Source organism: Elaeis guineensis, chromosome 4, assembly GCF_000442705.2.
Source record: "Elaeis guineensis isolate ETL-2024a chromosome 4, EG11, whole genome shotgun sequence".
Classification (NCBI taxonomy): domain Eukaryota; kingdom Viridiplantae; phylum Streptophyta; class Magnoliopsida; order Arecales; family Arecaceae; genus Elaeis; species Elaeis guineensis.
In genome coordinates this window covers 136153861-136168541 of record NC_025996.2, presented here as the reverse complement: position 1 = coordinate 136168541, position 14681 = coordinate 136153861, and the positions used below count along the sequence as shown (strand labels likewise).

The 14681-nt window shown below is 34.8% G+C and overlaps 1 protein-coding gene across 1 annotated transcript; it reads right to left on the bottom strand.

The window, feature by feature from the left end:
- Window positions 1-457: 457 nt before the first annotated feature.
- LOC105037261 (uncharacterized) lies at window positions 458-9233 on the bottom strand. The gene is made up of 4 exons (XM_073256834.1): window positions 8880-9233; window positions 3928-4030; window positions 836-997; window positions 458-744 (listed from the first exon to the last, which is right to left on the bottom strand). Exons 1-4 carry the CDS (start codon window positions 9137-9139, stop codon window positions 616-618), a joined length of 654 nt encoding a protein of 217 aa, XP_073112935.1. The 5' UTR covers window positions 9140-9233; the 3' UTR covers window positions 458-615.
- Window positions 9234-14681: the final 5448 nt, after the last annotated feature.

Below are 14681 nucleotides of genomic sequence, written 5' to 3'. Positions count from 1 at the left end.
TTTTAAATTTTTGAGTTTGGGTAGGAGTCAAACTTCCACTCATGTCTTGCTCTATTTAAAAGAAATCTCCTTTGTATAAGACTTGTGTGGAAGATGCTGGAAAAATTATGTAGAAGATTATAGTGGAAAGAAAGAGGGAGGGATTATTTGTACATGTGGGAACTCTCTTATGACACATCTTCGTAAGATTTTGATATTTATTCTCTTTTAAATAAATTTATTTTTTTATTATTTTTTTATAATTATTTTTATTTTATGATTCTCTATATATATATATTTTTTTTTGTTTGATGTTTATTTTGGATGTTTACAACCGATATAGCATGCCATTCTGCGGATAGTGTGCTTATTTTCTTTTGAAGTGGTTTCAACAAATTCTTGGGCACTTAAAAATGTAAGTGGCATGACATACAAAATTGTAGTTATTTTATAATCATGGTTGGGTGTGACTTGTGGGTTAGTGAAAAATGGATGGTCTTTTTATGCGAGGAGTTCAAATCTTGCCCCTGCTGGGATCATGAACGGAAAGGGATTTAATGTGGCTTACATCGTGTACCTCTCCTTGAATATCCCATTGCCTATGAACCTTTTCTACTTAAGACAAATAAGCATACATTACATCCCCAACAATGGATCAATAATGCCTTTCCATCCCTTGTAGTCCAGTGCTGAGCCAGAGTCGGAAAGCGGCATGCCATTGAAAAAGAAATAGGGTGTACCAGTCACGCCTCTTGAACACCCATACTGGAAAACATAAGCCAATATAGATATTAGATGCATAGGATTCATAATACATAATGAAACATTTGCAAGAAGTTTATGGTCTTTCTTTCACCTTGAAGGAAATCCTTGCTGCGGCATCCGTCTGTGAATCATTAAAACCAGATTGAACTGCAGACAGTGAGTCCTTTCCTATGGCCCTAACAGCGAGCTTAGATATGTGATGGATTATGGAAGCTCTCGACATGTTATAAGTCGGTGTGTTGTAATATTTCTCCTGTTTAAAGATGAGAGTAACTCAGGATGGGGGTTTCAATGGTGGATAAAAAATCTATGCTGCTGTCAGTTAAGAATATACTGGTTTTATGATTTTGGCAAGCCCGGAAGGGGTCCACAAAATAAACCAGCCTTACATTTAATCATCGACACACAACTGAATCTCTTTTTTTTTTTTTGGATTTTTTTTTTCTTTTTTTGAGAGAGAAGGGAGTCAAGCGAATCTTTCAAACAGTAAATATAAAATTATGCTTGATCCATAATATATGAAACTACTTTGATTGTTTGACTAATATTGATTAAGCTCACTAGTCCATTTTGTAGTTGGCAAAGAGCATAGGAATTCATCTAAGTAGCATGGAAGGAATAAAAGGTTGATAAATTTTTCTGAGGACAGCTATAGCAACAAAGCAAGCAGTTTAATGATAAAAAGTAGCTCTGAAACTAATCAAGACATCAAGCAGAAAACTTCAATTTTTTATAGACAAATAGAGCAATTTTGCACTACTAATGCACAATAGAGATAGCAGCAATATACTGAGCAACTATAAGTAATAATAAATCTAGGTATGCCAACAGGAAGAAACCAATTACAAATAAAAATTCAGTTTGGCTTCGCAGAAAAAGAGAATCCAGAAATTGTCAACTATGGACTTTAACTGAACAAAAAATCAACATTCCTGAACCTGTAAAATTCCTGCACATGGTCAAGACGTGAAGTGAAGGCTGCTGAATGGTGCAATCCACACCAACTAAAAGTTCAATGCTATGGTGCAAGCAGCATTGGTCATAATGGAAGTGAATAAGATGGACGAGGCTGGTCTTGTTAAGCTATGATCATGTTGGGCATACGAAGGCCAACGAATGTCTAGCAAACCATTTCATAACCCTGCTACAACCGAAAGTAGAACAGAAACTAGAAGTACTACATAATGGATTTCGTACAATTAGAACTGTATTGAAATGACATGATTTGACTTTTAATTATTCTTAAAAGGAGGGGACCCCCCTCTCCCCACCCCCCTTCGAAAAAAAAAGAAAAAAACAAGAAATCTATGTTAATGACAACACATTCATTATGTATGGCAATTGTTTAATAGTGCAAAGAGAACCTCCAAGCAGAAATCGTAGCTGTTTGAACAAAAGAAATGTTGAGGTGGACCTGCAGTAAAACTACAAGGAAAAAAAATTAGAAACAAGTATATAGCGGAAACTTTTGAGTGATACACAATCTGGAAGAAGTGATACGAACTAATTTTAGTGATGCAGGCATGGTGAACAAATCCCAAAGAATATTAGAGATGGATATCATTTTGGATAGTCAGAAGTAGAGAGATCAACATAGAAAGGATTTCAAAAAACTCCTGATTTGATAGAGGTAGATAACTAGATAGAAAATGGCTGACAAAATTCCAATGCTTCTGGAGTTTTTAAGGCCCCCACATACTTATCGGACCAAACTTGCACGTTATCTGACTCTCTTTACTTGGGCAAGTTTAAATGTATTAGAAGTTTTGATGGTCTCCCGAATGTAGCCATATTATATGTTCCAGGTAGGGCTGAAAATAGATCGGATGCTAGTATATCTATATCCATATTTGCTTTATTTCATGAATACAGATATGGATATGGGTGTTGCTTGGATCCAAAAATTCATATGCATATTTGTTTTAAACAGATACGGATATAAATTGGATACCAGAAGTATGGATATAAGTCAGATGATTAAACTTTTTGACCATGAAATCAAAGATATTACTAAGTAGATGATAAATCAAATTAATAATATGCTACTATGGCCATTTATTTTCTTTAAAAATTCACAAGCTCTATATAAAATTAAATAGAATTAGGAATGGAATCGGATATTTGGATATGGATAAGATAGTTGTTTATCCATATCTATATCTATTTTTCTTCAACGGATAGGATACGGATATGGATGTTAGTCGGATATTTACATTTCTATCCACGTCCAAATAGATTCGGATACAAAAATATATTCGGATGGATATTGTCCGATCCACTTTCACCCATAATTCCAAGAAGCGCCTAACAACTCAAATAAAAGAAATAAAATTTCTTTTATGATTATAGCTTCTTTTGTAATATCTATGCCTTTGACATAAAATGATTGAATAGCTAATGCATGTGTTTTTTACTTTTTTTGTGTTTCTTTGGAGAGAAAAAGTTATTCGAGAAATGTGTCATTCAAAAAAATCTTGATGCTTAATCTTGATAAACTATTAACCAAAAAACAGGGAAAAAGCCTCGAATTGTTTTTAAAAGATTCACATGATACTTTTCGACCAAGTTTGAAATACAAAAAACTTAATTCAGCCCACACTGTAGTTATGTGACTTAATTGCCGAACTATTGTTCCTTCTTATTGCAAAACTATAAAATCAGAACCCACCATTGGTCAGATTTGCATTTCCATTTTCAAATCTGATTTTCAATAAGTTAACCAGCAAGCATCTACAAATCCCTCATTACAGGTCTTGTATGATGAAACCTACTTAAAAATGATGCCTCTTAAAAGGTTTTCAACATGAACGCAGCTACCAAAATTTATAAATGTGCTTCTGCTGGTTTTGTAGACTCAAGCTGAAATTTCAGCAGCACAAATTTGTTCTACCTCTACAAGCATAAAAATTATGAGACAAAACAAGATTGAACCCTAGAAATTGCTACTTTAGTGTAACTATGTTAGTAGTCTAAAGTGGTAGACACACTTGAAACTAGCTAGATCTCCATGAGTAGATAGAACACATTATATACCATAGAGAGTTCGCATATAGAATCAAAAAAGCTAGATCGAAGGAACATCAAATATTCACTTGAGTGAAAGAGGAACACCTAAAAAATTGGAATAATGAACCACAAAAATACAGTCTGCATTCTATAATGGATATACAAGCATTACATTACCTGTTGCTTGAAGAAAAGCTCCAGAAGGGGAAATGTGGATGATGTATTTAGCTTGTTTGCAATATGAAGTGCACGGCAAGCAATAAATGCATTACTGTGGTAACTGCAATTTTCCAGAAGAAAAAAATGATCAAAAATAGAACATAGTACAAGAGATTCCTTTAGAACAAACAGCAAAATCATTTTCTGCCTATTAGTCCACTGCATTATTTTCCCCCGAAATTCAAAGCAAAATTTTGCAACACCAACTTCTTACGGACATCATGACTGCCTATGAACAAAAGTAGGTCAGCTTTAACCAGTGGAACAAGTACTAATGCTCTATCGTGAAGTATGGAGCTCATAATAGTTGGAAAAGTTGCATGCACAAGGAGAATTCACGGTGTAGTTCCAGCAAATACAAAAACAGAAATTTATATGTGTGTGTGTATATTTGTATGTGTAACAATCAGGACCTCATCAAAAAAGGCTAGCCGGAAGATTATTCGGATTCTTTGGCCCTGTATATATACTCAAGATCTTTCCAGTGAATAACCAATGAGGAACTAAATATATGCCTGCATGAGTCCTCACATACTCTCCCTATTTAAGCCCTGACATCTTCACCATGCTAAGGGTCCAAATCCATGCATCTATTCATAAATACCATGATCAGCCTATGGTCAGCCCTAATGAATTCATGCTGTAGTATCCCCCAATCCACATAGATTATGGGTTGGATTGACTCTACTATTATTTGTAACAATCCAAGACCTCATCCAAAAAGGCTAACTAGAATGTATTATTTAGGTTTCTTGGTCCTGTATACGTATCCAAGATCTGTTCAGTAAATAACCGATGTGCGACTAAATACATGCCCGCATGGACCCTCACATACTCCCCCATTTAATTAAGACCTGGCATCCTTGCCGGAGTTGAGATAACAACCTTGGTTCTTCTTTTCTTTCTTTTCTGATTGTTAGGCCATCATCACCACTTAGATTTAGACCGGCGAGTTGCCAAATTTGAAGAACAAGGTCTCTCCTATTTTTATGTTTCTTATTCCACTGAGACCACCGCCCTTGCTGAGCATGGCTGCAATTTGGCTGCTGCTTTGGTTGTCACATCAACCACTACTGCCATGGATGGCCCTCCCCTAGATGCTGTCATTCATTGGGGTTTTGTTTTTCCTTTTTCTCTATTTTAAGAAAGAAAGAGAGGGACCCTCTCATTTTCTCTCTATACTCTCTCACCTCTCTTTCCCTTTCCTCTCTCTAGGTTGGTCTAGGGGAATTTTGGTTGAATGGATTCGGTGGACGACTCTGTTTTATCATCAAAAAAAAAAAAACAAAGAGGACTAGATCCCCTGTTTTCCTTCCTATGCATGCTTAGGGGGCCAATGAAGGATCTCTAATCCCTTCTCTATGGATCATGGGTTGATTTCAATAGATGTCGAACTGGCATTGCTGCAAGCATCCATCATGCTATCCTTGGATCATCTGCTTCTTAACCCAATGAATTAGGGTTGCACTGTTCTAAACAATTCAGGCCCTAAGTGCTGTCACTGGTCAATCTTGGTCCTTTTCATATACACATCTCCATATCCGACTTTGATTTGTGGATGAGTGTGATCATCTGATCAAGAAGAAGTCTAGCAAGGGGTTCTACACTATAACTCTTAAATAGAGGTATAACCCAAATTTCTTATTTATTTAGTCTTAAATAAAGTTAGATATGAAAATTAGATTTAAGAGTAATTAGGATATTAGATCTTTGAAAATAGGAATCTAACAATAATTTAATATTTTTTACTGACATCGAGGATGAGTTGGAATTATATTGATTGATTGGACATACCAGGCATGGAGTTGTAGACGTTATAGCCGAGTTTATCATCAGTAGAATTAAGGATTCTTGGACGTGAACACCAGTATATATATATATGTATATATGTATTTATACACCATGATATTGATTTCTCGTGGTTGATATTTGTTTGTGATTGTCAATATGATTATTTATATTTTCTATATCATATATTTGTATCAAATATTAATGGTTTTTTGAATAATTTAGATTATGATATCAGCTATTAAAAATCTTAAGAAGAGCATAATATGATACAATATGTTTCTGGCATAATTAAGATTTAATAAATTGATGATCAAGAAATGGATGTTTAGACTAGTCACGTTAAATTGAGAATAGCCAATCATAGAGAGAAATATGGAACCGTGAATAGCATGCCATGGGCAGGAATATGAGACTGTGGATATATAGCCCACCATCGATGGAAACCTGGCATTGAGAATAGCTCTCTAAGGGTAAGATATGGTACTAAGAGTAGCCCCACCTTGGGTAGGAACATGGCATTGAGAATAGCCCTGCCACGGACAGAAATGTGGTATTTGAGTTTGTCAGCTAGGGATTGGAGCATGATCATAATTAATACAAAATCCTAAAGATAATTGTTGATTGATTCGAATCATGTTGTGAGATATAGATGATAAGACATAAAACTATAGTTAAATAAAAAAAATTTTACTTAACGATATATATGTAGTATATCACTTTTGAAAAAGATGGATATCTGATGGTATATGATATAAATTTATATATATATTGATATTGAGTTATACTGGATATTTAATATGAGATTTTATGATTTATATTTTTTTTGATACTATTTATCCATTATTTTTAATTATATTCTTATATTGGTGTGAGTGTGTGAGGATTCTTACTAGACTGTAAAGCTATCCCTCCAGTTCTCTTACTTTCTCAGAGTTGCAGGATGCTCATGGCTGGTTGTGATTTGGATTCATGGGTGAAAAATAAACAAATGGAGCATCATTGATATCTCGTTGGATGATTGAAGAATGATTGAATTTATAATTGTACAAGTTTTGCTAATTCTTATGAATTAAGATCATTGTTATTTATGGATATTGAGGTTATAAAAGAATTTAAGGTCTTACATATTCTCTAGGGTCATGTCCTAAGAAATATACGATCGTATCACATAACCGATCCTGATGCTGGATTTGAGGCATGACAGAATGTTAGTAGAGCTAATCCAGCCCATGGTTTATGTAGACTAGGGGATACTATAGCACATGTTCATTAGGACCAACCACGAGCCGATCATAGTATCTACGAATGAATGCATAGATTTGGACCCCTAGTCTAGCAAGGATGTATATGAGGATCAGTACGGATGTATATTTAGTCCCACATCGATTATTCACTGGGAAGAAGACTTAGATACTTATACAGGGCCGAGGAACTGAAATAGTACCTTCCAACTAGCCTTTTTCGATGAGGTACTGGGTTGTTACAGTATGTATGAGATTGACTTGACTACAATCAAGTGTATATACACTCAAATTCAATTAAGTTTAAATCAAAAGATGAGGGTTCCACATCAATGATTCGAGCCATTGGATATGATCTATTGCCTCTAAACTACTTATGTACCAAAATCATATAATTTAGAGATCTCTAATCGATGCATCAAGTGCTAAAAAAAAAGTATTACTTTGTATTATTTAAATTATCCAATTCTTTGACTACTTGATCCATAGGCTAGGAGTCTCAAAACCATATATTCTTTTTGTGTGTAAGTTATAAGTAGTAGATAACATCCAGTAGCTCAAATCATCAATATAGGATCCTAATACTCTGATGTATACCTAACCAAACTTGAGTTAGATCCACTAGAGTATAGTTTAAGTCTATTTCATATATTTTTTTATACATCTATGTATGAACATATGTATATACATATACATATACATATACATATATATATATATATATATATATATATATATATATATATATATATATATAGACACACACACACATTATATAGACACACACACACACACACACACATATATATATATGTGTGTGTGTGTGTCAGAAGAAGAAATGTCAAAAATCTCTTCTTCAAAATTGTAGGTATAAGTTCATCATTTTTATATACTCCAGCCAGGTGGCAAAAATTTCGGATTCAAAAAATATGGAGAATCATCCAAAAGCTCGAAAGTTAGAAAGTAATTAACCAACAAAAACATGAAATTGCATTAATATGCTCGCATAATCATGTAGAACAAGTATGGAAAAGGCAAAGACAACAAACAACAGTGGAAAAAGGACAAATACCACAACCAACAACTACAGACAAGGCCACTAATTGTCATCCACCAATGCTTCTTAATATGTTAGTAATAATTCGTTAATAAAACATAAAAGTTTAAAGTAATAGAATAAATATTAATTAATTTGTTTATGGGAGATCAGCACTTGCAATTATTCAACCAAAGAAAACATTAAGAACAACTGAAGAATTTTCATTAATTTGGTGGATGTGGTCAGCTCATTTCATTTCTTTTTTGGTGATATAGAATACTGAGTTCAAAATCACCAACCTACATATTTTTGATAAAGTTTCACTCACCCTATTTTTCATGAAGAAAAGGTTTCACTCACTTTACATGCATAATGAAAGACACCGTGTTTAGATGAGAATCAGAAAGATGTGTGGTTATTACAGATGAAAATGGACAGATTCAGAAAGAAAAGAAAGGTTTAGACTTTCTGTTCTCCTTCCCACTCCTTTTTCTAACTCTGCTCGCTTCCTTTCCCCTAAAAGAAGAGAATATTTATGCAGGAAAAGACCCAAAGAATAGTTAAAATAACATTGATTGATAAAGAATCCGACAAAACCTCTTGAAAGCTAAGGCCATCCAGGACATGCACCACTGGACGTCACATAAAAAGAAAACGTATTTAAAAAAAAAAAAAAAGAAGGAAAGTGAAACGGTGGAGGCAGCACAATAGAAACAAGACAACTCCAACTAGGAGCAAGACCAGAAGAAATCCACAGAGAGTTTCAAAACAAAGAAACAGAGCATAACATGAACCCAACACACACACACCCACGCACACAGGGAGAGAGAGAGACTCACGGTAGGGGAAAGGGATGGACTACGACAGAGAGCCTGGAGGAGTAGTGCTTGAGAGCCTTCTTGAGAGGAGGCCATGAATCACGGCTATCTGGGCACATAGGATCGAAGAAGGCCTCCACCACCACCGAGTGCCCCCAGACCGGAGCTCTCTTGTAGACAAACCCATCAATCTTGGCTGGGATTGGCAACTGTGCCTCAGCAACATGAGACCAACCAACGAAGAGAAACAGCAGCAGAGAAGCAACCACAGCACTCTCCATCTCTGTCTCACCCTATTCCTCTATTGACCAATATAAATTGATCAAGTGCTGTGATGGCTATCATAAGGAAAGCCAGATAAGAGTCGGAGAAAATAAGTGGCACTAAAAAAATGGATTAGAATGGAAGAAGCCGACGTTTAAGGACTTGAGGTCGGTCGACGGGGCCATCAGTAGGGACCGCTGGGCCCGGGGCAGTTGAGGATACCATTATTCTCGGATATCTCTCGTCTCTTTGGCGGAAAGTGGACAAGGCCCATCAATTTTTAATCTCATTCTACTTTCAAAAGATACCCATCAATTGTTAATCCATATCATAGCTTTCCTTGATTATTTTTTAAAATTTTTTGGGCAAGAGAGGACAAGGCCCATCAAAAAGACTCTGTTAGATAGATAGAGAAAATTTTTGTGCACCACGTACATTACAATAAAATTTGTATGGAATACACTATTCAATCATATTGAAGTATATAACTATTATTTTTTAATGTGTATTTAATATCTATAGTTCTGCATTTTTATTTAAGATTTTGAATGACGAAAATACTCCTCCTCTGAAAATATTATGACATTCTGTGGTCAAATTATGACTTCCTATACGCAGCATATCATAATTTTTCTTCCAAAAATTATAAAGAGGAAAGATATTTTTATTACTGAAAATTTATAAAATTTTTAAATGAAGAAAATACTTCTTTCCTCCTTATGACATCTTGTGTACAGAAAGTCATAATTTGACCATAAAATATCATAATATAGCTACCGGATGTCATAATTTTTTCAGAAGAGAAGAGATATTTTTGTTATTCAAAATTTTAAATTAAAAAGTAGAACTGCATGTATTAAATGCGTGTTAGAAAGTAATGACTACGTAGCCCAATCAGGTGGGACAATATATTTTTTATACACCGGATATGGTGTACAAAGAATTACTAAATGAGAGTATACAAGTGTGGAGGGAAAAGTAAATAATACAATGGTTACTCTTCCAACATTCCGTCATTTTTCAATCTCTAGGTTACTTCCCAATCCTTTGGTAATCACAAGTTGAGTTCATAAATAGCATATGCTAGCGTATAACTTACACGGTATGATTTCTTTCTCTTTTTCTTGAATTATTTTTTAAATATAAAATAGTATATAATAAATTACAATAAATAAATAAATTTAATAATTAAATTTCTATTGCATATCAAACAATGAATTTAAATAATTATTAAGTAGAAACTTCTACCATTAATACCAGGTGAATGAGGAGTCCATGCATTGTACACTTTCATACTGAAACTCCTGTTGTTAATATTGTGCAGAAACCCCGGCCATACATGCACATATACCCTCTCTTTTTCTTGGCCCCTATTTCAAGTTATTCTTAATTTAAGATATTCTTTCTTAGAATTAATTTAAGATATTCTTTCTTTGCATTGATATGGAGATTTAAATGTTAAGAAATATCAGGGAGTAGTAATAGGAAGAAGCACAGTAATTTTCATGTCAATCTATGGCAATACGACCACAATACGAGAATATATTAGGAAGTTCTAAGAGTGTGCCACCTATGGCTCATAGATGGTAGACTATCTATAGTAAGGGATGCTGGTCCATATTTTAAGTGCTAAAAAATGATTAACATACTGCTTATGGAAATAGAATTTGGCTGTAATTTTGGAAGACAACTGAGTTTCTAATATTTATGCTGAAGTTAGCAGGTTGGCTGAAAGAAAAATACGAATTTACTGGGTGCAGAGGAAGGAGATAGAATTTTCCAATAGCAAATGGCTCTCAAGCTAGCGAGGGGTCAAATGACTGATTTGTTATATAGGGGTTGTCAATTAGGCTTGCCAACATGAAGCAGCAAACAATGCTTATGAGTAATGTTGACAGAATTTATTAATTCCCAGCAGATTATAGGCTGTGTCACCTGTCAAATAGAAGTCAGTTATCAAATAATGCAATCAGCTTCTTAATAGTAGTAAGTTTCATAAGATGTGGATGCCAATCACTTCATTCTGAAATCGTTTTTATGATTGAATAAGCTCAACTGGGCAATGTTTTTACCCCCAGGTTCGAGGATAATTTCTCTGTGCAGACAAAAGTATAAAATGACATCAACCAAAGATGATCTTAAAAAAAGCTGAACCATCTCATCGCCATATTGTATCAGCAACAAAGTTGTGAGAATATTCAAATCAGCTAATTGACCATTCCAGTTAGATTTTCATATCAATGGCCATCAGGTACAGTAGTGGCACATCATTTTAGAGTATTATTTGCATGACCACATTTGAACATTATCGTATCATTCACAAGTGTGTTTGACATGCAGTTTTAATGCATAGACACAAAAACTACCACAAATATTATTGCCATTTCGGCATATACACACAGCTCTCTGGCCAAAATTGGCCCTATATAAGTTTAAAGTGGGGAAAAGACTATTTCAGGTTAATCATTATTACTTCTCTAGATTTATAGAGAGATCAACTTTTGTCTGCTGTAGTATCAAGTTATGAATATTACAGCAGAAGCTCCAGTGGAAAACCAGTTTATGGAGCAAACCTGTCATTGAATTCCCAACTCTGAACCTCATATCTGAGCTATAGCTGAGCTTGTCCAGCAACATTATCCCCAAGTGTGGTGAAAGAATATCTGCCTGATGGATAAATTGAACATCATGCACCAATGGGTTATCTGATCTGCTTGGAGGAGATCCACAATAACATAAAGGTGGGCATTCTGTGCTAATAGATTCTCTTCCTGCATCATTCTGCACCAAATCACAACATATTTCCTCTTTTAGCAATGTACTTCACTGCCCAAGCTTTTAGGCCAAAATCTTACATCTATGCTAACATCCATGAACATATATATATAGAACCCACAATCCACTGAAAACCATGCTTAATTATGAAATTTCAAAATGGCAGTTTTCTTATACTGCTTTACGCCTTATGTAATATGGTCATCCATAACAATATTCTACCTTAATATGCCTTCGAACTTTGACTTGTTATCCACGTGACAACAATTTCACTACTTGAGCAGATCTGCTGCATTTCAGATATTGGAAGAACTAATCTGAAATTTATACTGCCATATACAAAAAATTGATTTTTTTTTCTTTGTTAATCGGGGCTTATGTTTTGACAAACAGATGGGCAACTTGATGCCAGTTAGCTTTCTAATAAATGCTATTTCAGGCTTCAGCCTTTTTCATAATTCATATAATTATTTTTTTGCAACTTGCAACATTGATTTAGCTATACTCGTGAAATTGATGAAGGTTCAACCAAGTCCTAATAGATTTAGATTGACATTTTTTACATGTTTCCAAATTCATATCCAATATGGTTCCATTTGATGCAAGATAATTTGAATATTGAAGTTTGTCCATGCATAGCATTTTACTCATCATTACATATGTTGTTAGTACACGATATAGCATGCGAAGATGTTTTACTGTATCTTTCTAGAGCCTCCAAAGCTGCGAAAGGACCCAACTACATGGTCATTTTGTCAGCCAAAATCAACGTCTAAATTCTAACCTTGTTTAATATCATGCCTAGAACATCACTGCTCCCTTGTTGGTTGGAATGGCTGGATGAAGGTTATAACCAAAAAAACAGATTTAGATAAATATATATATCAAAAGATAACCTTACAAATCCATTTTGTTGGATATTGGATTTGGGTTGAGCACCCATAATGGGCCGACCCAATCCAATCCATTAAATAACTGAAAACAAATGGGAGAAAGTGGGATGTGGTAGTTTTTGAGACGTTGAGTAACCATCCAAAATTGCAGCTCACAAACAAAATATTGGAAAAAAATAAAAGAGAGAAGAAGAGAAAAGAAATTATTGCATGTACCAGGTGCAAGTGAACCAGGGCAAATCCTGAAACATATGCGCGGTGGAGAGCACGCAATCGGGAATCGATGAAATACAAGGGGTAGCACGGCGTGTTATCCACTATGGGATTTGTGCAGTCCAATTGCACCTGGTGCATGCAATACAGAGCCAGGAGAGGGACTTCCTATATGCGAGAGAAAACTCAAAAAAAAAAAACTAATTTTTCTATGATGTATAGAATTTGAGTGATGAAAATAAGTGCACTTTCCTTCAGAGTGATTGCACAAACGACCTGTGGAGTTATTAATATGGTTTGCATCCATTTTCGTTATATTTCAGAAAGCATTTAAGGGAAGCTCATGTTGGGGTTTAAGTATTTGAAAGATAATAAATAAAACAAAATTTATGCTAATAATAATACCAAAAGTATAGAAAAATTACAGCAATTATAAAAACATCAGAATTTTCTATGATACAATCGAGACCTACATCCACACAGGGATCAACGTAAGAAAGATCTTCTGCTATAATAATAATTTAGAGTATAAAAAATCTTTTCTGACACTACGTCAAAAATATCATTTCTAATACAAAAAAGAAGAAATCCAAGATTAAACAAATCTCTAGAAGAATCCTCCTCGATAGAATAACTCTAACCTGAGGTTGAGCAAACTTCTCCAATCGGCATTCTTTAATCTTCTTTTCCTGAACGAAGCACCCTCCAAGTCTCTCTTTTTTTCTCTCTTTCTTTCTTTATAGTGGCTCACAGCCTCCTCTTTTTTTCTCTTGTTCCTTTTCTCGTCCACGACCCCTTCTTTTATAGGCAAAAAACTAGAGTCCATTTCGAACTCTCTTTTCGTGCATCAAAAGGTTCCGCATCTCTCTCTGATTTTTCTGCACACCATGAAAAATATCTCAGTGCTCCACGCTCATAGTCCTAAGGCTTTTCCACGTGAGAATGTTAGTCCATTTTGGACTATTTTATTCTCCTATTCATTGGTGGGTTTTATATAGAAGGACCACACTAACAAATCTCCCGCTCCTGACTCATATGGGAGGTTCTACCAAGCCTGCAACGCCTTTACACTTCATTAGCTTCATCCTTGAAACTGGCTTCGTCAATATATCAAAACTATTTTCTCCAGTATCGACTTTTTCAAACTTGAACTGCTTCATCTCTAGCACATCCCAAATCCAATGATATCTGATATTTCATCTTTGAATGAAATGCTAAGTTCTTACTAAGATGGATGACACTTTAGTTATCACTGTAGATGATGTACTTCCCTTGCTCCTTGCCAAGCTCCTCTAATAAGTTCTTCAGCTATAGCACTTCTTTGCCGGCCTCCATTATGGCGATGTATTTTACCTCCATCGATGACAGTGTGATACACTTTTGTAACTTCGATAGCCACGATACTACTCCTAAGAATATCATCAGATAATCTGATGTGGATTTTTGTGTATCCACATCTCCCATTATGTTCGCATCTGTATAAGCCTGTAGCATAGGATCTTCACTACCATAACATAAATATATCTTGGATATCCTTGAAGGTATCTCATTATCTACTTCACTATTTTTCAGTGCTCCTTTCTAGAGTTTGAAAGAAATCGACTGACCACACCAACCGCATAAACAATATTAGACCTGATGTATACCACAGCATACATAAAACTCTCCATAGCATAGG

Bases quoted from the DNA above. Each gene is read 5' to 3' on its own strand.
- LOC105037261 (XM_073256834.1), bottom strand. From the start codon at position 9,139: ATGGAGAGTGCTGTGGTTGCTTCTCTGCTGCTGTTTCTCTTCGTTGGT. The intron at 4,031-8,879 runs GTGAGTCTCTCT...GGAAAATTGCAG, and splicing joins GTCCATCCCTTTCCCCTACC to TTACCACAGTAATGCATTTA. The intron at 745-835 runs GTGAAAGAAAGA...TATGTTTTCCAG, and splicing joins CAGCAAGGATTTCCTTCAAG to TATGGGTGTTCAAGAGGCGT.